General features: G+C 41.5%; 1 protein-coding gene across 8 annotated transcripts in view; it reads left to right on the top strand.

Annotated features, from left to right (window-relative positions):
* The first annotated feature begins 2,565 nt into the window (after nucleotides 1-2,565).
* The window catches only part of ADGRE3 (adhesion G protein-coupled receptor E3), a 41,746-nt gene continuing 22,628 nt past the window's right edge, over nucleotides 2,566-21,683 (top strand). For 4 of the 8 annotated variants that reach the window (XR_010378082.1, XM_064479929.1, XM_031437471.2 and 1 more), the window contains exons 1-7: nucleotides 2,570-2,855; nucleotides 7,293-7,343; nucleotides 8,584-8,706; nucleotides 9,819-9,974; nucleotides 13,494-13,531; nucleotides 16,948-17,131; nucleotides 19,654-19,770. Coding sequence is in view for 5 of the 8 variants with exons in the window: in XM_064479929.1 (XP_064335999.1) it covers nucleotides 2,831-2,855; nucleotides 7,293-7,343; nucleotides 8,584-8,706; nucleotides 9,819-9,974; nucleotides 13,494-13,531; nucleotides 16,948-17,131; nucleotides 19,654-19,770 (694 nt within the window). In the remaining 3 variants the exon portion in view is untranslated. Of the gene's footprint in view, nucleotides 2,856-7,292; nucleotides 7,344-8,583; nucleotides 8,707-9,818; nucleotides 9,975-13,493; nucleotides 13,532-14,793; nucleotides 14,837-16,947; nucleotides 17,132-19,653; nucleotides 19,771-21,683 lie in introns of those variants that run through there. The other 4 variants (XR_010378084.1, XR_010378083.1, XM_064479930.1 and 1 more) reach the window with 3 other exon arrangements.

Here is a 21,683-nt window from a genome sequence, read left to right as displayed (position 1 = left end):
GGCACCTGAAAGCAGAGGTCAGGAGGAGGAAGAGGAAGAGGGGGCACGTGGACCGTGGGAGCAGCCCCATCCCAACCGCCCCAGACCCTGTGGGTTCTGGAGCCCCCTGGATGCCCATAGATGTGCGTTCATCACCAGTTGTGGGTTCTGGCCAGCAGAAGTCCCACCGAGATGAAATGATTTACTCAAGACTCTGTGGAAAAGTCAAGAGAGCAAGAGGGAGTCGAGAGCCAACTCCACGAGCCTCTCAAATCTCCCATATTTATTGAGTACAGTCAAAGGAGGAATGCAGGAATTTAGGGAAGGACAGGGTGGGATCACAATGAGTACAAAGGCTTTGTTTATTGTTAGTGTTTGGCTCAAGGTCAGAAGACCCTTTTTGGTGAATCATGTTTGTGTTGAGCCTTTCAACTTATCACAGCAGAAAGTATGAGAATCAGCTGCTTAACAGCTTGGACTCAGGTGGCTGTGCCTGTCTTAGGTTGCCCCCTTCAGGGGATCTTACCCGTCATTGGCTACCCAGCCTTCTCACCTCTGAGTCTGCAGCTTTTTATAAGTTGTTTACCATTCCAGCCCAAGGCTGTTTTGGGGATAGAAGACTAACAACATGCACACCCAACGTTTATAGCCGGGGGGCCTAGGTCATTGCTAAAACCTCAAGGCAGTTACTAAGTACTTCTTCTTTAAAGAGATAAGAGGCTGGGATCTGTTACAATTTGTTAACCCAATCACAGGCTCCCACACAGAGACTCAGGCCGCGGCTGGCTGCATGCCCAAATCTCCTTCCCAGCCGAGAGACTGACCCTCGCGGTCTTTACTGGGTTCCCATGGGGAGGTAGCTCAATGTACAATATTTCTAAATCTTTTCTCAGAAAAAACACAGAAGGAGCTGGAAACCTTGAATTCTTTTTTCCTGTTTTGGTGACATAACCAAATAAACAAAGGATTGTGTTAGGTGAGGCGTTGGGTGCTCATGATTTGTTGAGGTTGCTACCAGGAGAGAGTGAGGAAAACTGGGTAAGGTAGATGAAGGAGTTGGGTAAAGATGTAGGTTCAGCCAGAGTTAAGCATCACCCTGAGTCCATGAAGAACTCTGGAGCATGAGTGAGACCACAGAGTTGCTCTCACTTTGACACCATGGGCTGGCCTTTGGTACCCCCCATCTCAGCCCATCATTGGCTTTCAAGATGCTCCCTGAGGATGAGGGTCACAGCCTCCCAGAGTAGCTTCTGTTTAGTTGAGAGCAATTCTCTGGAGGAAGTGGCAGACATAAGTGATAACAGCCAACTCACAACAGCTGGGGGATAGGTACAAAAAGAAACACCCATTTGTTTTTTGTGGGGAAATACATTCATGAAATAAGCAAATTTTAATTTTTCCCCTGTATTTTTTAATACGTTTTCATGTATTAAAATGTATAGTTCTAAGCAGTAGATCAGTAAATGGGGCCTAGGGCAGGCACTAACAGCATCCCCTATAGAGGTCTACACCAACATTTACATGAATTAACTGTGAGTGACTTAATAATCCTTGAGACTCTAAAGAACTGAGAATCACATGTAAGCTGCTCCTTGGCTTGATCATGTAATAGTGCAATATGGCTTATGGGAAATCATTATTTTGAACACTTACTTTAAAATTAAGAGGATGTAACATTCATATTCTGTGTAGCAACTCTTGAGGCAGTGGGGAAACAGCCAGACAAAGGTTTGAGCCATAGTGGACACTCCTGGTGCTCTGCCTGTATCCCATCCGTCACTTTGCCTGTCAGGTTATGTCCCCACGCACCCATTCACGATGGGTCATCTCCACAGTACACACTCCAGAGCTCCCCCATGGAATTAGCTGGGGCAACCCCTATCCTCCCTAAAAAAATCATGGACTTCCCAACCCCTGCTCCCCACAATGAACCATGCACATCCCAACAATTACTCTCTGACAAATTATTTGCATGCTAACCATTACTCCACTCAACATATATGTGCATGCTAACCCTTACCCTCCCAAAAAAAAAATCATTTGCGTGCCAACCCTTACCCCTCCCACAAATTATGTCATCCCAACCCTTATTACCCAAATCATGTGGTCACAACCCCTGCCCTTCCGACAAATCATGTACGTCCCAACCCTTACTCCCTTCCCCCAACAAATCTTGTGCATCTTAATTCCTACCTCAAGATCTGCTGATAGGCAGCTGGCCTAAGACAACCACATTATTATGCAAATGAATTAGTATAGGCTACATTTGAAGCTATTGTGAAGATTTCCTGGGAAGAAATGTATCTTCTGGATCTGAGAGTTGAAAGGGGATCTGGGGTTATAGAAAGGGAATTTCAGGTAGAGGGAACAGCGTGTGCAAAAAAAAAAGACTTCAGGAGAATGGAGATTTTTGCCTGTTTTGTTCACTGTTTTATTCCATGGACCTAGAATGGAGCGATGCCCTCTGGGATGAGGCTGGAGGCTGAGCCTGGACTCTGAGATATGCAGTTGCCCAGAGATTCCCATTGTTGAAAGCTGCTGGCCCCTCTAGGACCAATTGATTCTGTAATCCCAAAGGTGATCAACAACAGCTAGGAAAACCTACTACAAAAGAAGCGTAAGAAAACAAGTGAAGAAAAGGTGTAGAAAATAAAGAAATAAAAAGCAGAACCATGGGTCTGGTGGTGAAAGACAGGAAGAAGTTTACTTTTCTGATAGCAATTTCCTGAGTCGGCTGACCTAAGACAAATGGCAATTCTCATGAGATTTCCTTGAGACAGGAAAAGTGGTCGGCTTAAAGCACAGTAGGGAGCTTTGAGAGCTGGCTGGCGAGGGTCACCTGCACACAGGAATGCGAGGGCCACCGCTTCTTCCAGGTATGTGTAACCTTGACAATAACTGTACCTTGACCTACTGCCGATCAGGAGCTACATGGTTTGACAATTAGCTGTCTTTTCCTTCTCCTCGTTCTTCTGCTCTGTTTTGAACAGTCTCCTTTTTTTTTTTTTTTTTTTTCTGCTAAGAGTCCTTTTATTCTTCTTAATATCGTTGAAATAACTTTCTAGGTCCAAAATAGGAGCTGTTCTTACTTAGGTGAGCCAGTTCAGCAAACCAAATCTTAGATAACTCTTGTTTCCCTGTCAATGCTCCAGTCAAATACAAACACAGTATATCTAGCCAAGCTAACTCTGGACGCTACACTTATTTCCTTGTTTCTTCTCACTCCAATTGACCCAGCCAACTAGATATTTTCTATTTTTTCATCTTCTTGTTCTTTTTTTTTTTTTTTCATTGATGTATGATCAGTTTACAATATGTCAATTTCTGAACAGAAATATCCCTAAAATTTTCCTTATGGTCTAATCCAATGAGTTGTTCATCTTCTTCACAGGTTTTTTTCCGAATTGATAGCTTCTCCTCCATGGTAGCTTCTGTGACCTAGCCCTGCCCTGACATTTTTTCTACCTCTCTTGATATTCTTTCTTTCCTCTTCCTTTTTCCTTTTCCTGAATATTAATAATGATAACCAACATTGGGCATTCACTATGCACCTTGTGTATTAATCCATTTAATCATCATAATAGGCCCATGAGATGGATACTAATATTATTACAGATGAGACAACTGGGGCACAGAGAGGTTATGTTACTTGTCAAAGGTCACACAGCTTATAAATGGCAGAGCCAGGATTTGAATCCAAGCCACCTGGCTCCAGATCTTTACTAATATGCCTTTGGTATTCTTCTCTTTTTCAACTTCCTCTCCCTGGAGGAATGCCATGAGCCCATGACTTCAGCCACCACCTCTGTGCAGATGGTTCTCCAAATCTGAAATCCCTTTCATTCTCTCCAGATCAAATAACAATATCAATAGCCACAATCTCAAAAGCCACAATATCAACCAAAGCTAATATATATTGAGCACCTGCTTTAGCCTGGCCTCAGGCTAAAATTGCTTTACATTCATTATTGCACAGCATTTCCACATTACAGATACAAAATGGCACCACAGGAAGGTTGCTCCAAGTCTCACAGTTATTTTAGTTGCAGTGGCAGGTCATAGATCATAAAGTCTATCAAAATAATATAAGCTACTTGAAGATAAAGGCCAGGTCCCTTCACCTTTGCAGCCCTTTCCACAACATCTTACATATAAGAGGTATCAGTATATATCTGTGGAATCAAATTTAAGTGCAATTTTTTATATATCAATTATACCTCCATAAAGCTAAACAACTTTTTTAATGAAAGACACTCAAACAAGATGTTTCCTGATTTTCGACAACTGCAGGCAGAGTCCCGGAAACTTCTGAGATGGATTGTTTATGAATTTTGGTAATCCATAAACTGCCCACATCACTAGATGGAACAGGCAGTCTAGTAGAATGAGTATCAGGTGAAGAATTAAAATAGAATTCTAGAGCAGATAAAATGATAGTACTCTGCTTTACGCACTCCCTCGTTTATGTCATCACCCCAGCCCCAGGAGGGAGGCAATGCTGTCACCCCTGTTTCATGGAAGGAAATTTAGGGAAGTTAAGCAACTTACCAAAATTTACACATATGGTTTCTGAAGCACTTGACCCCTGGGGACCTGTTTCCTCATCAGCAAAAAGAGTCAGCTAATGATTTCTAAAGTGTCCTAGAAGTCTGGGGTTCTGGCATGCTAATGGCTCTTTGAGACCCCTAACCTAAGACCTATGCCCATATTATTGAGCATGGAGTTTCTGGCCGGGCTGGAAGGAACCCCTAAAGACCCGCCTCGAGGAAACGTGATGGTGCCCAGATTGCCTAAGTTTTAGGAACCTGGAAACTCTTTTTACTGTACTGGCCACCTCTGTGAACTATAGTCATCATTGGGGCAGCTGAAATGTTACTGTAGCTGCTGCAAATTAGTTATTATACCAAAGTAGGGAAAAGGGAAATTTAAACCTATTAAGGAATATGACAGGATCTAGCCATCAAGTGATTCACGTCCCAGCTGAGAGTATATTCATTGGAGAATCAAAAATATTCAAAATGCTCTGTGAGGGCAGCTGCATAAGTAATTGATCACGAGACAGACCTGGCAACTTCTTTGGGGAAAGCATAAAAACTGGGGAGAATGAATAATGCCTCCCTCCAAAGATGTCAACATCCTAATGCCCTGGAATCTGTGAATAGGTCACCATATATGTATGGGGAGGTAAAAATTCTCCTCTACCTTCTTAGGGTCTCCAGCTGGGAATAAGGATTAAACTGACATAAAGTATACATCTATCAAAATTCATCAAAGTGCACATCTGAAATATGTGTAGTTTACTGTACAGGACCCATGCCACCATAAAGGTGCTTTTAAAACTAAAACAAAAACTGAGACTTTAAAAAAAATTACACCGACATAAAACAGATTAATAGGAGAGAAGCGTACAAGTGTAATTCAATTTTAACGGGTACATGGGAGCCTTCACAAGAAAATAAAGACCCAGAGAAGTGACCAGAGCACAGAGCTTTTACACCTTTTAGACAAAGACAGGGTAAATTTGCGAGGAAACGAAAAGACAAGGGGGTTTGGGCGAGGTGCAAAAAATTGTGAGGAAACATCCAGGAGATACAGAGAAGGGAAAATTAGTGGAAGATACAGTTAGTTTAGTACGTGTGTTTATACAGATCTATTTCCTTGCCCATTCCGAGTCTCTGGTAGTAAAGGTGTTCTTATCCTGGTACAGGGAGGGCGACTTTCTTACGGGAAATTTTATAGCCGGTTTTTAGGAAGAAAAGGTCATAAACCCTTCCTGCATCTTTTGCCTCTCAAGTGCCTTCAGCTCAAAATAATCAATATGCCAAAGGGGCATATTTGAGGGTGGCATGTCCTAAATTCCTTTACATGGTCGAAGGGACTTGGTTGCAGAAGTGCTAAAGATCTTGAGATGGAAGGATTATCCTGGGTCATGCTGGTGGGTCCAATATAATCACACAAGGGAGGCAGGAGACCAGAAAGGAGAGAAGACGCTATGCTGCTGGCTTTGAAAATAGAAGAAGGGGCCATGAGCCAAGGAATGTGGGCAGCCTCTAAAAACTGGAAAAGGCAAGGAATGCATTCTCCCCTAGAGCCTCCAGAGGCATCAGCCCTGCTGACACCTTGATTTTATAGCCCAGGGAGACTGATTTTTGACAGAATTGAATTCCCTACAGAATTGTAAGGGAATAAACTTCTGTTATTTGAAGCCAGTAAATTCACGTAATTTGTTACAACGGAAGTCGGAAACTCCTACAGGGAGATCCAAAAAGTGTTAGTATTACCCTCCCTCCCACTCTTAAAGGGCCCCTGCTAGTCCTTTTCTTCCAAATCCTGCGTTTGGTCTGGATTGCCTCAAATGACCAAAGTAGCATATCACACCCTCTTACTGGACTTTGAGACTCCAGTCTAATCTAGAGAGTGGTATCTTCTGGAAGAAAAGGCACCCCTTCCTCAAGTCACTGTCATAATAAACATGCCAACTTGGTGTCTACAATCTGAACAGCACCTCCTCACATGCCCCACTGTGTAGGATTCCCGAAAAGGAGGTCATGAGGGTTGGCAGGTTAGCAGTGGAACCCAGAGACGGGTTTTAATCTCAGCTCTGCTGCTGAGTAGCTCTGGAAAATGGAGCAAGTTACTTACCCTCTCTGTTCCTGTTTCTTAATCTGCATACAATGGGGTTAATACTGATTGTACTCACCTCCTAAAGTTGTTACAAAGCTGAAATTCAGCTGCTTAAAATGCTTAGAACAATGCCTGGCATGTGGTAAGAGCTCAATTCCCCTTAGGTGTTGTTGAATCTGACCTTAGAATTTTGCCCAATCCCCTCCAACCAAGGAAATCTTCTCCCCAAGACAGGAGTCTCTCTTCAAGTTAGATTTCACCGGCTCATTCATAGGCAGGAGGGAAGTGTGTTTGCATCACAGGGCATGTCACATTTTAATCCATCTCCTCCAGGTCTTCCTTCATAGCCACTAGCTGCCAAATCTCCTGAACCTCCCTCCCCAAGGAAGCCTAGACATCCCCTTCCCAGCTTCTCCAGACTCTCAGCCTCAAATGGTCTCTCAGTCCCGCCACTCTCAGTCCTCTATGCACAGGAATCAAAGTTTATCCCAGCTCCACCAAACTAGTCCACCCTCACTCAACCCATTATCCAACTTGGTAAACAGAGACCTTCCATAACCAGGACCCACTACATTTTGTGATGATGGTTTGATACACAGCGATCGATGACTGATACCCAGCCTTTACAGAATATCCTGGAATCTTTCCTCAGTCATTTCATGTGTCTCCCTTCTGCTTCCCTGTTCCAGGACTCTGCTTTCTGCTGAGCTTGTCAGGAGTCCTGGCTCAGAAATCCAAAGGTGAGTGCTCAAAGCCTGACTTTTCCATAGCCAGGGATCAGGGAGGGTGTAGACAAATGATGCACCTGGAACCACTCACATCCTCCAACAGGCTAGAGAAAGGGGACTTCTGGGAACAGAACTGGGGCAGGCTTGCTCCTGTAATTCTTTTTAATTCATCATTTCATCAAATTTGGGTATCTTTTAAGTTATCTTATTTTTTTAACTACTATTTGTCTATTTGTTTATTTTTAGTAATCACAATGTGCCCAATGTAGACAGTAAATAAAACACACAAAGTCTTGTGAAGCAAACATTCTAGGCGGGGAGAGACAGAGCATGATGATAATCATTTCATTCTGATCACAAGCAAGTCAACAAGAAATGAAAAGATCATTTCAAGTTAACTTTAATCCCTTAGCAATTTCATGAGATTCTCAGTCAGCAGGTCTGGGGTGGGGCCTGAGATTCTGCATTTCTAGCCAAAAGCCAGGGGACGTGTTCTGAGGAGGCAGGCTCTGCACGTGGCCCCCCATCATTTCCCAGCCTCCACTCCCTGTGGACCCTTAACAGTTCCCAGATTTCTCCATTAGACACAAAGCTTGAGGTATTTCCTCAGCCCCATTATTTCCATTCATTTTCAAGGGGCCTCAAGTTAAGATCTTTAGTGATCTCCATCCAAATGAAGTTATACGTGGGGTTACAAAGATAACATGTACCCTTATTAGACTTTACCTCCTGTGGTACCCTACAAATTCAGGTTTTTATAATCATAGCTGACACCTATTATGTGCCAAGCACTGCCCAAAGCGCTTAATATGTATTAATTCACTTACTCCTTATAATAGCCCATTTGACAGGTGAGGGACTTGAGGCACAGAGAGGTTAGAACACATATGCAAAGACACACAGGTAGTAAGTGGTGGAGCCAGAATCAAACCCAGAGTCCAAGATCTTAAAACTTATTCCCTTTTTATAAACTTGGCAATGATCTTGAGACTAGCACAATTACATTGCATGGAAATTTTGTGTTAAAATTAACTTGTTTAATGCCAACCCTGGCCCTTTATCATGCACAGGAATCACACGTTTTTTCCATAGCTTGGGTTTGGTATCTCTAATTTTTTGATGTACTGAGATCAAACAGAAGGAAAAAGGTGCAGCTTCCTCAGCCTTGAGCGGCCTTGCTCAGAGGCAAAACAAAGTGATAACAGGAGAGCTTCTGATGCCAGTGATGTCTGACCTGCCTCTCTTCTTGCAGGGACCTGTCCTCAGTGCCCCTTAAATGCTTCCTGTGTCAATGGTACTTACTGCACCTGCAACCCTGGATACACTTCTCAATCTGGGCAGAAATTCTTCACATTCCCCTTGGAGATATGTGAAGGTAAAGGGATAATATTCAAATCACCTGGAGGTGGAAGTGGGAGGAAGGCAGCACGAGGATTGTGGGGAGGTAACTGTAATGTGTGATGCTGAGAGCTCTGCCAAATCAACCTTCACCAAGAAAGCAATGCTCTCACGAAGTCAGGAAAGTGGGCTCTTCCAGAACCTAGCTAGATCTCAGTTTTCTTCTCCATAATGTGAGGATTATAATGTTAATGTCACTTCCATAAATGTTCAAAAAGGGGATAACCTCTACAAGTGTATAGCATATATAATTTTACCTTATTATTTTTATTATTCAGAATCTTTACATGTCAAGTATATGTGTGCATATTAATGAGTAATGTGCATTTGAATCACCTGGGGATCTTGTTAAAATGTAGATTCTGACCCCGTAGGTACGGGGTGAGCCCTGAGGTTCTGCATCTCTAACAAACTCCCTGGTGATACCCATGCTGTTGGTCCGAGAACCTCACATTGAGTAGCAAGAGTTAAAGCCATTGTTCAGCTGGTATTTTGTAACTGAGAGCGCAGGCATTCTCATGGGCAAAGTGGCCCAACCTGTAGGCATTCCTCCCTCTTATGTTAGATTAGCACTTCCAAGTTCTTGTTAGCTTCTCTCGTTTTCTCTATAATTCAGACTTCTAAAATATTACATTATTTAACGATTTAATAAAAATTATTCTATTTAAAGATATTTCAAGACCATGCAGCTTTCTTTTTATCAATACAAAATGCTCTTCTTTACCTGGCCTCATGCTTCTTTGCCTTGGACTCGACTCTGTATGATGTTTATCTTGATTTCTTTTTGTTTGAATTTTCCCAAAACGTGCCTTCCTTTCTCTGTTTCATTTCACCTTTTCCCTTCCAGTGTTTTCTGGGATCATCTCCCAAGTAAATACTTGCACTTGAATCCTTATCTCAATGCCTGCTTCTTGGAGAATCCAACCAAAGTCAATGAAGAAAGGAAAAAACAAAGACAACCATGACCTTAACTGAGTTGTCTTGGAAAGCCAGGATAGAACCAGATGGAAAGGGTGTAGCTCTGGCACATAATAGATGCTCAATAGGTCTTTGTTGAATGAATGACCAAGTTTCTCCTTTGTGTTCCAGATATTGATGAATGTAAACCACCCATTAGTATATATTGCGGAGTGAATGCTGAATGCCAGAATGTTGAAGGAAGTTTCTACTGCCATTGTAATGCTGGGTATAAACTCCTCTCTGGGAATGCACACTTCAATAACTCCAATGAAAACACTTGTCAGAGTAAGAACATTCTCTTCTCATTTCCCTTTCTAATTTTTAATTGAATGTGATACCAGAAAACATATATTTGTGGTCCATACATTTGTAGTGGGGCCAAGATGTATTTCTATTTTCTGGAGGGAAATGGGTGATGGAAAGAGGAAGGGGAAAGGAAAGAAGGAAGTTTGGAGAAATAATGAGGGTAAGAAGGCGAGTGAACTTTGGAGATGGAGGTCACTGAGATAGGATTCTTTGAATGGCAAAATAGAGAAAGCCACTCAGGCCAACTTAAGCAGAAAAGATGATAAGGATGCATGGCTATGTCTTGGAACTCAAGGACAAGAATAGAACTGGGATTCTGGAATGAACTGAAGCTGGGGACCCAACACTGTCAGGGTGTCCCAGTCTCCCATACTTTCTGGATCTGCTCCTTTCTTTTGTTTCATTACAAACTGGCTTTCTCTGCTTCCTAGTTCACAGGACTGGAAATATGGCCACAAACAGCTCCAGGTCTTAGCATTGTTATTGATCCAATCACCCAAAGAAGGATCAACTGGTTCTTTCTTGGACATAATTACAAATTCTTTGGAAATATACAAATTGGCCCAGTTTAAGTCACATGCCTACCCTTGGATATTTGTCCGGGGAGAGGTGCTGTGTTGGATAAGCAGGACCAATGTCAAAGAAACCATATAAATGGGGAAAATCTATCCACAAGAAATATGGGACTTGGCAGACTATCCATGAGGTATTGGCTACAGATGAAATCATACAAGAAAGAAACTTAAAAGCTAAATTTTAGGAAACTGATGAATGGAGAAACAATAATTCTGATAGATAATATTTATTTCATTTGTACTACATGTCAAGTACTACACCAAGTGCTTCACATTCGTTATTTCATTTTCAATAATTGCATGATGTAAGCACTGTTATTACAGATAAAGAAACTTACAGATAAAGAAAGAAGCACCCAAAAGTTAAGAAACCTGCCCAAGGCCAGCCAACTAACAAGATGATTTTTAACTTGAATCAGCCTATATTGAAAGTCCACACTCTTAGTCACTTGCTGCATAGCAACACGGGTCTCAGGGAAGCTATAAAAGGAGCAAAGCACTCCTTTTCTGGTGCAAAATAAATGATAATCAGTCAAGATCCAGCCTAGAAAACAGAAACCACACTAGGTCTTTCAAATGTAAGTAATCTCATATAGAGAATTGGTGAAGGAAGGGCTGAGAAGTCAAATGGATAGTGAAGCAACCCAGAGATTAGCAAGAGAAGAAGTTGGCGGCCATCCTATACCTAGAGGGACAGGAGAGAAATGGTATTACCAGGACCCAAGAGCTGAGTCCATTTAATGAGAGCTGGAAATTTGGAAACTATTCAGCCAATGCTGGAGATACCACAAGAAGCAGGGGTGGGGGTAGGGTATAAGTACCCTGGTTCCTCCCTTCCTCTGCTCTCCAGTATTCTACCAGTTATTTCCCATCTATCAGGAAGCCACAGGGCAAGATATTCTGTGAAATGGAGCTCTCCGTGAAACAGAACAGAGCATGGAAAAGGTAGAATGTGAAGGCAAATTGACAGTTGACTGGCAACCTCTCTTTCCCAAGAATATGAAGTCTTTTGCTTATAAATCTAAATTAGGGTGGGAGCCTGGTGAGACTTACCACAGAGATAGTCCATTTCAGCCTGTGTTGTCTAAATATGGCTGGTGGTTCTTATGATTTAGAGTAGTGAAGGGATCACTTCCTTCTTTCCAAGCTTTCTTCAAGAAGTGAAACTTCCTTATGAATCTCAGTTTCTACCTCTATGTTTTTAAATTTGTCCTATTCCATTTTTATCCTCCCTTAAGTAGTCTCTCAACTTTTCTCTTCAGTGTTGAGATTTTTGGTCACTGGGTTCATGTCTGAGCCAAGGTTCATCACTGATGACTCCAGTTGAGGGGGTAGGGAAAAGATCGTTGATAATGCTATGGGAGAAGCTGAATGACAAGTGTCTCCAGGTGTTCTCATCCTTCTCACTACTACTAACCCCATAGCTGTCACAGTTCCTTTGGCTTTAAGTAATATGATACCTGACTGTAAGTGACTTATCAACAGGAATTATCAATGAGTCTCATATAATAAGAATCCCAGAGAGAGATAGTTTCTGAGTTTGTTAATGTGGCATCTCAATAACAGAAGAGTTCTAGACTGGCCTCTGTTGGCTCTCCCTCATGGTTCCAAAATGGCTGCCATTGCTCCAAACATCATGCCTTCATATATCCATACTTCTGTTGGAAAACAAAGAGAAGAGGATAGGTACTCCTGAGCCTCTCTTTTTACCACAGGATATATATATATATCTCCTCAGAAGCTTCCCAGAAGACTTCCCCTTATGCCTGTTTGGCTGGCTCTGGGTCAAATTCCCACTCCTAAACTCCAAGTTCCTGAAATAACAGAAAGAGACCTCTGGGCTTGACTCTAAGGGGAGGGCAGTGTCCACTTCACACATCTGAACAAAATCAGTGTTCTGTTAACAAGAAAGAAAAGGGGCATGGCTGCTGGGTGGGCATTCTCCAGAGTGTGACATGACCCTCAACTTTCAGATCCCTCTAATGATATGTCCTCCCCAATATTAGGTCCTAAAAGAGATGACGAGAAAAAGGAAACCCATAAAGAAAAGACTCGTAGATAATCCCAAGAGGATTATTATTTATTCTTTTTTAGCAAATAGACTGAAACAGCTGAAAACCAAGGCACAGTATAGCTATAGACTTAACCTCAGGTTCATGATAACAGGTATGTAAACATTTGCTAACCTTTTATCATCTTTCTAAAATAGAAATGGTTACCTACTGTGTAGCACAGGGAACTATATTCAATATCTTGTAAGAAGCTATAATGGAAAAGAATCTGAAATATATATATGTATATGTATAACTGAATCACTTTGCTGTACACCCCAAAACTAACATAATAAATCAACTACACTTCAACAAAAAATTAAATTAAATTAAATAGAGATGGTTATCCTCACAAAGTACAAGAAGCAACACACCAAGGTCTCGTTAACAGCTGATGATCGTAAACTGACATTCCTGTTGCCGTTGTTATTCCCAGCCAGGCTGAATTTTTAAACCTGAGGCATCTAATTTTCTGTTTCCTCAGGCATTTCAGTTATAATGCTCAGCCAGGACTGAATTAAAAAATTTGGAGCTTACAATCTTTTGCTTCCTCTTGAGCATCACCCCAGGCCTCCATGCACTCAATGCCAGTAACATACCTTTCGCCCCCAAATTGTGACCACCAAAAATATCTCCAGCCATCATCAATGTCCCCTGGGGACAAAAATCACTCTAAGTCGAAGAGCACTGCTATATGGCACGACGTGGAATTTGGACTCTGATCCCCAAAAAGAGCAAATGACCTTGTCAGTGAATGTAAAGAGCATGAGTTCAGACCCTCTAGATGCAACAGCGTTATGCACCTTACCTGCCGACCTATCCACACTTTCACTCTCAGTTCCAACAGTAACTTCCTTTGATGTCCTTTTCAGAAACCACTTCTTCAGACACAACCACAGGCACTAAAGAGGTGAGTGGAAGCTGAGTCTTGGAGCCTAGCCAGGTAACAAACATTTACAGATCTCAAAATCAGCAAATGGAGGTGAATACTATATTTATATGCACTGTATGTCATATAGCATACCTATGATATTTACACTGTATGATTTATGACAACATATTTTAATAATAACATGTTAATTACATAGAATATTATGTTATATGATATGTATTATGTATAACTATGACATATACATGTATATTGCTATGTTTATCACTATATGTAGATCACTGTAGATCTCAATACAGATATAGATGATAGACACTGTGTGTGTGTGTGTGTGTGTGTGTGTGTGTGTGTGTGTGCGCGCACGTACTGCACCCTAAAGACAGGATCTATCCCAAGAAACACAGACTAAGCAAGACTGTATTAGGGTATGCTGAGATGCTACAACAAAGAGACCTAAATATCCAATGGCATTAAAAAGATGGATCTTTATTACTTTCTGAGTTAACAGTCCAGAGATGAGCAATCCAGGCTGGTGAAGGGATCTGCTCCATGAGGTCATTAAGGGTACCCATGTTCTTTCCCTACTGTTGCTCCACCACCCCCTGTCATCTTGTCCTCAACTATGTGGTCAAAGCTGGGTTGCTGCAGTGCTGCGTTTATACCAGTGGGGAGAGAGGGGAGGGAGTCCAGGGCAAGCTGTGTGGTGTGCAGGGTGAAGAGAGGAGAATGGAGAGAGAGGATGCATCTACTCACTATATGATGTGCTAATAAGGTTGTAATAAATTCCTTGGAGACGTGTGTTATGATGACAACCCAGAAGTTGCACATATCATGGCCAAACCTAGCTGCAAGGGAGCCTGGGACAATATGCTCTGTAGTTGGGCAGCATGCCCCAGGTAAAATCTGAGGTATTCATTCAATTATTGAGAGTAAAATTAGGAAGGGGAAATGGATATTGTAGGGCAGTTAAAAGAGAAAGCGACACCAAGGAAGTGCTTGACAGGTAGTAATCATTCAGTGTCTGTAAACTGATTCTGAATTTTAACAAAGAGAATGGTCCATGTCTCTAAGAATCTATAGTCTAGTGGAATGGGCTTGTCCCTTCCTCCCCTCCCCCATCTCCCTCCCTCACCCTGCACTACTTTATTTTTGGAGGGGGTGGTAATTAGGTTTATTTATTTGATTTATTTGTTTTAATGGGAATTGAACCCAGGATCTCGTGCATGCTGAGCATGCACTCCGCCACTGAGCTTTACCTTCCCCTCCCTCCTGCACTACTTTAGGGGGACAGTTCATGCCTTGCCGTCCCAAGCTCCACACCTCCAGGTAAATGCTGTTCTCTCTACCTGAAACTCCTTTTTCCAGTCCTTCACTGGCTGATTCCTTCCACTCCTCCTTGATCGAGACTCAGTTCAGGTGTCACGTCCTCCCAGACGGCCTCCCTAAATGCCTCCATCTGAGTTAATATCCCCCGACTATATTCTTATGGTGGGGGACATGGGGGTGAGAAGTACAGACAGAGGTTCAAATTCTAGCAGCATAGTGGCAGGTGACATGGGCAACATGACAACTTCTCTGTTTTAGTCAGGGGTCTCCAGAAAAACAGAACCAACAGGAGATATAAAGAGATTTGTTATAAGGAATTGTGGGGAGGGAAGTGGCTCAGTGGTAGAGGGCATGCTTAGCATATATGAATGAGGTCCTGGATTCAATCCCTAGTACCTCCATTAAAAAAATTTTTTTTTTAAGATTTGTTGTAAGGAATTGGCTCATGTGATTATGGAAACTGACAGGTCCCCGAATCTGCAGCCAATAAGCTGGAGACCCAGAAAAGCTAATGTTACAGTTCCAATTTGAATCCAGAGAGCTGAGACCCAGGAAGAGCTGATGTGTCAGTTTGAGTCTAAAGGAAAAAAATCAATGCCCCTGCTCAAGGCAGCCAGGCAGGGGGAAATTCCCTTTTAGACTCCCTGTTCTAGTCAGGTCCCCAACTGACTGGGTGAGGCCCAGCCACATCAGAGAAGGCAATCTGCCTCACTTCCTCCAGAAACACCCTCAAAGTCACACTCGGTGATGCTAGACCAAATATCCGGTAACCCATGGCCTGGTCGAGTTGACACACAAAATTAACCATCACATTCTCCAAGATCAGTTTAGTCATCTGTAAGACAGGAGTAGTAATGGCACCCACCTCCTTGGATAGAGGAGAAGGTTGGATGAGATAACATATGAGGATTATTCAGCACAGTGCCTGGTCCAGAGTACACATTCCATCCACATTATCCATGTTGTCTCTGGCAGACCGATCACATTCACGTGGTGTGTTGTCACCCTCTAAACAGTGAGCTTCCTGAGGACAGAATCAGACCAAGCCCACACTGGAAGTTCAACAACTCTTCATGGAATTTATGAACAAACATATTCATCATGTTATCAACAGGAACATTTCATTGTAAAATGTCATTGCCAGGTTCCTCAAAAAATTAAACATAGAATTATCATATGACTCAGTAATTCCACTCCTAGGAATACACCCAAAAGAACTGAAGGCAGGAACTCAAATAGGTATTTGCATACCTGTGTTCTTAGCAGCATTATTCTCAATAGCTAAAAGGCAGACACAGCCCAAATGTCCATCATCAGATGAATGGATAAATAGAATGCAGTATATCCATGCAGTGGAATCTTACTCAGCCGTAAAACAAGAAAATACAAAATTCTGATTCCCACTACAACATGGATGACTCTTGAAAACATTACGCTCAGTGAAAGAAGTCAGACACAAGAATTACATAGTGTATGATTCCATTTCTATGAAATGTCCAGAACAGGTAAATCCATGGAAACAGAAAACAGATTAGTACTTTTCAGAGGCTGAGGGAGGGCAGAATGGAGAGTAACTGTTTAATGGGTTTTATATGGGGGTGATGAAAATGTTTTGGAGGTGATGGTTGCATCATAACATCATGAATGTGCTAAATTGCCTCTGACTCGTATACTTGAAAAGGTTGAATTGTATGTTGTATGAATTTCATTTCAATAAAAGAAAAAGCATTGCTGTAGAAAGATAGATGTAAAGTCATTATGTGGGTTTAGACACTAAAATAGCAATTCTGATGAGCCAATAGTTTGATGCCTTCTCTGTACCATAGGTCTAAACCAAAAAGACGTCAGCTGTCATTTAGAAGAGAGAGATGCTATATTTATATATAGGCCCCTAGCTCAGCTCAGAATTTCCACCAAGACTCATTAAACTAAACAAGTAGAGCATTAAATAGGTTTATCTGAACCCCAGTTCTGAAAGTCCCTCCAACCTTTTTTTACATATCACTCAGCTTATAACTTTTCGGTGTAATATCTTTTTCTACTGACCCTTGGGATGTAGATTTTTAAAATTTGTCAGATTAGATCTTTAAAGATTCTTTTTATCTTCAAAGCTGCAACAGGTTGTTAAGGACATTGAGTCACTTCTCACCAATAAGACTGCATGGGTAATGGAAGAGAAAAGAGACATCGCGTCCAAGGCCACATTTATTCTCCAGACTGTGGAATCAGACGTCATAAAAACTGCCTTGAGATCCCCAGACCAAAAAACCCAGAAAGTCCAAAACAGTACTGTGGGTAAGAGGACAATAAGGTGTGATACACACAGGAGGCTGGTTCCTAATTGGGTCTAGACTAAGCAATCAGATAAGTAAATATGTACAGCATGAGTCCATTTATATAACATTCTAGAAAATGCAAGCTCATCTATAGTAACAGGGAGGGGCGGGCGGAAGGGATGGAAAAGGGGCATGAGGAAATCTGGAGAAATTGTTGGGGGTGATGGAAGTGTTCCCCACCTTGACTGTGCGGTTTTACAGATGTGTGCACCCCACAACACTCATCAAAGTGTACGCTTTAATATGTGCAGTTCGTTGTATGTCAATTACACCTCCACAGAACTGGGTGGTTTTTTAATCACCAGTGGTTTCCAATCCTGAGTCTGGGATTCTGACTTAAAGGTAGTGTCTTTTTTTACTTCAGTGCCTATATAACCTGACAGTATATGTCACAGTGATGCTACATAAGCCACCCAAGAAAGAACATCTTAGTATATATTTTTAAAATAAAAGTGTCTTTATTATACTTGGCATACATATTCATTTTCTATCCATGTGATGAGATATGTTAATTAGCTCGACTGTGGTAATCATTTCACTATGTCTATATGTATCAAGTCTTCGTATCATACACCTGAAATACATACAATTTTTGTTTTTAAAAATAAAAACAGGGGGGAGGGTTTAGTTCAGTGGTAGAGCGTGTGCTTAGCATGCATGAGATCCTAGGTTCAATCCCCAGTACCTCCATTAAAAATAAATAAACCTAATTATCTACCCCCTCCAAAAAGATGAAATAAAATAAAGAAAAAGAAAGTGCCTTAATAAAACCAAATACTAGGGGAGGGTGTCGCTCAGTGGTAGAGCACGTGCAGAACATGCACAAGGTCCTGAGCTCAATCTCCAGTACCACCATTAAAAAATAAACATAAATAAACCTACTTGCCTCCCCCTCAAAACAAAACAAAAATATTAAAAACATGTATTAAATTTTTTAAAAAATTAGAAGAAAACACATACACAAAACTAAATTTAGACCAGCCAAATCTGCCCACAACCCAGTCCTCCAATCCAACGCCCACGCAGAGACATGTTTGGTGAAGAGTCACATATTTGTTGTATATGGTACGTTTTACTTTCAGTTGCAGGACCTGCTTTTCATTCATTACTAACATCTTTCCACGTAACTCATATACATCATCATTGCCTATGTTATTGTCTTCAGTGGTTTATAGAGTTGCATAGTATATATAATTTATTTATACTATATCTTAACTTATACTATAATTTATTTATTTCCCTATTCTGGGAAATATGAGTTGTTACCAAAGAATCCTGTGACAAAGACCATAGAAAATTTATCTGTGTGTATTTGTTTGATATTTTCTTAGGATAAATTCATAAAAGAGGAATCATTGAGGTCAAAGAGGAAAAAACATTTTATAGACTTTTGATGTATATCACTGCAGTGGCCTCCAGAAATGCTGTGCCTTTGATTCAGCTCAGAGATGTCAATGTATTTGTGTATGCCTAGCCAACCCTTTTGTTTTACCAACTTGCATGATAAAATACTTTACATTTTATAAAAATTGTTTTTTTAATTTTTAATAACCTTCTTAGGAAACCACAATCTGGACACTTTCACTCAAAATTAAACCGGATTACAAGGAACTCTCATCTTTCCTGATTTGGCTAGGTCCTAATTGTTTAGTTGATGGTCAGTATCCTCACCTCAGTGGGCTTTAGTCTTCCCATCTGTAAAATGAGATAATAATGCTGCATATAGTGCACTTCAAACTAGGGCTGGTAATTGCTATAATTTTAATTCTTCTACTTTTCACTCTTTATTGTTATAAGTTTTTATTTAAATAGTATCCTTTTCTCATATTCCTATCTACTTTATAATAATATCATTCTTTAAGTGCTATTTTGTAATGTGCTCTTTTTTTTAACTTTTTAACATATGCAAAAGGAGACATAATAAACCTACTGCATCTGTCACCCAGCTTCAATAATTTCCAGCTCATGACCAGTCTCATACTGTCTGATTTTTAAGATAAATATTTTCCTGAGCTTATTTCTTGTTTTTCTGTGACATCATTTTTATTGGAAGCATGGTTCCCCGTTATAGAGATAAGCCATAAATTATCAATTCCTTCTCATTAAACATTTAGGTCATTTCCCATTTTTTACCATTATTGCCTTTGCTGCTGTGAACTTATAGCTAAATCTGCCCTCTTATCCATGATTGTCCTCCAAGAAGAAATTCCTGGAAATAGAATTGTTGCTTCAAAGATGGTGTGCTAGAGAATGTTATTTAAGAACTTGGTTTCAGGAGTTGGAGACTTACTTATATTCTGAACTTCAGTTTCCTCACCTGGATAATGGTCCCTCATGGGGTTATAAGATGACAGTGTATAAGGCTCTTAGCCCAGTGCCTGGTACATTCTAGACGTTCAATAAATGTGAGCTGTTTGTGTAGCTGTGTACATTTTTAAAGCTTATTATAATGGTAAGCTTGCCTGTTGTTTTTCTTACCAGCTGTTGAAACTCGAGTTGTCACAGACAGTTGTTCCAAGGGAATCATCTTCAACTTGATGGCCCAAATGAACTCATTGAGTATTCACTGCAATGACATCACCCAGGGAAACACACAAGGTAAATGTGGTGGCTGCATTCAGAATCCCTAAGACATACAGAGCAATATCCCTGTGTGAGTAGTAAGGTAGCATTTCCCAATGGCTCTTCCCTGATGGGTCTGTTACCCTAAGACTGTGTCATTTGAGTCTTTTCCTTTTTGGGGGGAAAAAAAAGTGCATCTTCCGAAAGTGGAGGCTTTCTATTCTTCAGCATGAAAGAGACTTCTTTGCAATTTAGAGGCTGTTCTGTCCAGGTCTCAACTTGGGTTCATTAGGAAACAGTCCCTGGGACAAGTGTAAGGAGTTCAAGTGTAATGATTTTATTCAGGAGATGATTCCAGAAAGCATCAGTCAGTATATTAGTCAGAGTTCTCCAGAGAAACAGAACCAATATGGTGTGTGCGTAGAGAGAGACAGAGACAGACAGGGACAGAGAGAGATTTTAAAGAATTAACTTATGTGATTGTGGAAGGTAGCAAATCTAAAATCTAGCCAGCAGGCAGAAGACCCAGGGAAGAGTTGTTGCAGCTCGAGTCCAAAGGCAGTCTCTTCCTTGGGGGAAGTCAGTCTTTTTCTTAACACCTTCCACTGATTGGATGAGGCCCACCCACACTCTGGAGAGCAATCTGCTTTATTCAAAGTCTGCTGATTTAAATGTTAATGTCAGCTAATGTTAATCTAGGTACTAAGATGTATCTATGTTGACACATAAAATTAACCATGGTAGGGGAGACAGGAGTGGGACAAGGAAGAGGAGGCAGCCCATATAGATATTATTATGTTAATGAGCAAGTTACTGCTGGTGGTGACTGGGGTTCAATCCCACCAAGTTATCCCATTCAAGGAGAGGGAGCTGGACTGTTTATCCATCTGCTCTAATCCATCACTGGTTGAGAGCCCATCTGGGATGGGGTAGGGGAGTAAACTTCCAGGCTCTTCCAGCCTACCCTGAGTACAGATCAGACACATTCATTCGGGGGAAAACTCTCCAAGAGTTGCAGCTGCTAGTGGTAGCATCCAACAGCATAGAAAGAAACCACGAGTGCACCAGGGAATAAAGTCAGTGTCCCTAAAGCACCCGCTACAGCCTGTGTAAAAAGGAATGAATTGTTGCCATGAACTGTCCCAGTATTACCAGACTTTCTGATTTTTCAAGAGAAACCAAAAATTGGGTTGTTTGCACGAATACCTCCAATTTTTTAATTTGGCAAGCACACTTTTACTCTAAGCACGATGTAGTTGTAACTGCTATAGCACAACAAACTGGATCTTAAAATCCAGTCACATGAACATCGGGCACATCTGGTCTGTACTGTCACAGAAGGTCCTAGAGTAAAAACAATGAAACATACACAACTACCCACATGCTGAACTGAGAAAGTCCCACGAGGCATTAGTTTCTACCACTTCCTCTCCTCCCCCAGGAAGATAGGAACTTGAATCTTCCTCATCTGAGAATGGGCCAGGTGGAGGGTGGAAGCCAAAATCCAAGCACATAATTTCACGCTTGCATTGTCACCAGGTTCCTCAGTTCCTCACAGTTTGTAGAGAGAGCATGCAAGGCGTCACAGTTCAGGCCAAACCAAACATATCTGCAACTCAGTTTGCTCCTTGGTCACATTCTCAGGCACTAGGGGGTTAGGACGTCAACGTATGAATCCAGGGAGGACACAACTCAGCCCGTAACAACTGTCTATGCTGAATTGTTTATGTGAATTATAAACATCACAACGCGAGTGCCACGTGCCTTGGGGAGCACCTGGCATAGACATGCCCAGCAGAAGACTACTTATTTTCCCCTCATGGGCCCTGCGGTCTCACCTTGGAGCATTTGCATTGGCTGTTCCTCTGCCAGGAATGCCAACCACCACTCACTGGGTAGACTTTGACTCTTCTGCCAACATAGCTCAACTTTCACCTCCTCCTTGAAGC

This window comes from Camelus dromedarius, chromosome 27, assembly GCF_036321535.1.
Source record: "Camelus dromedarius isolate mCamDro1 chromosome 27, mCamDro1.pat, whole genome shotgun sequence".
In the NCBI taxonomy this organism is placed as follows: Eukaryota; Metazoa; Chordata; class Mammalia; order Artiodactyla; family Camelidae; genus Camelus; species Camelus dromedarius.
This window is presented reverse-complemented; position numbering and strand designations above follow the sequence as displayed.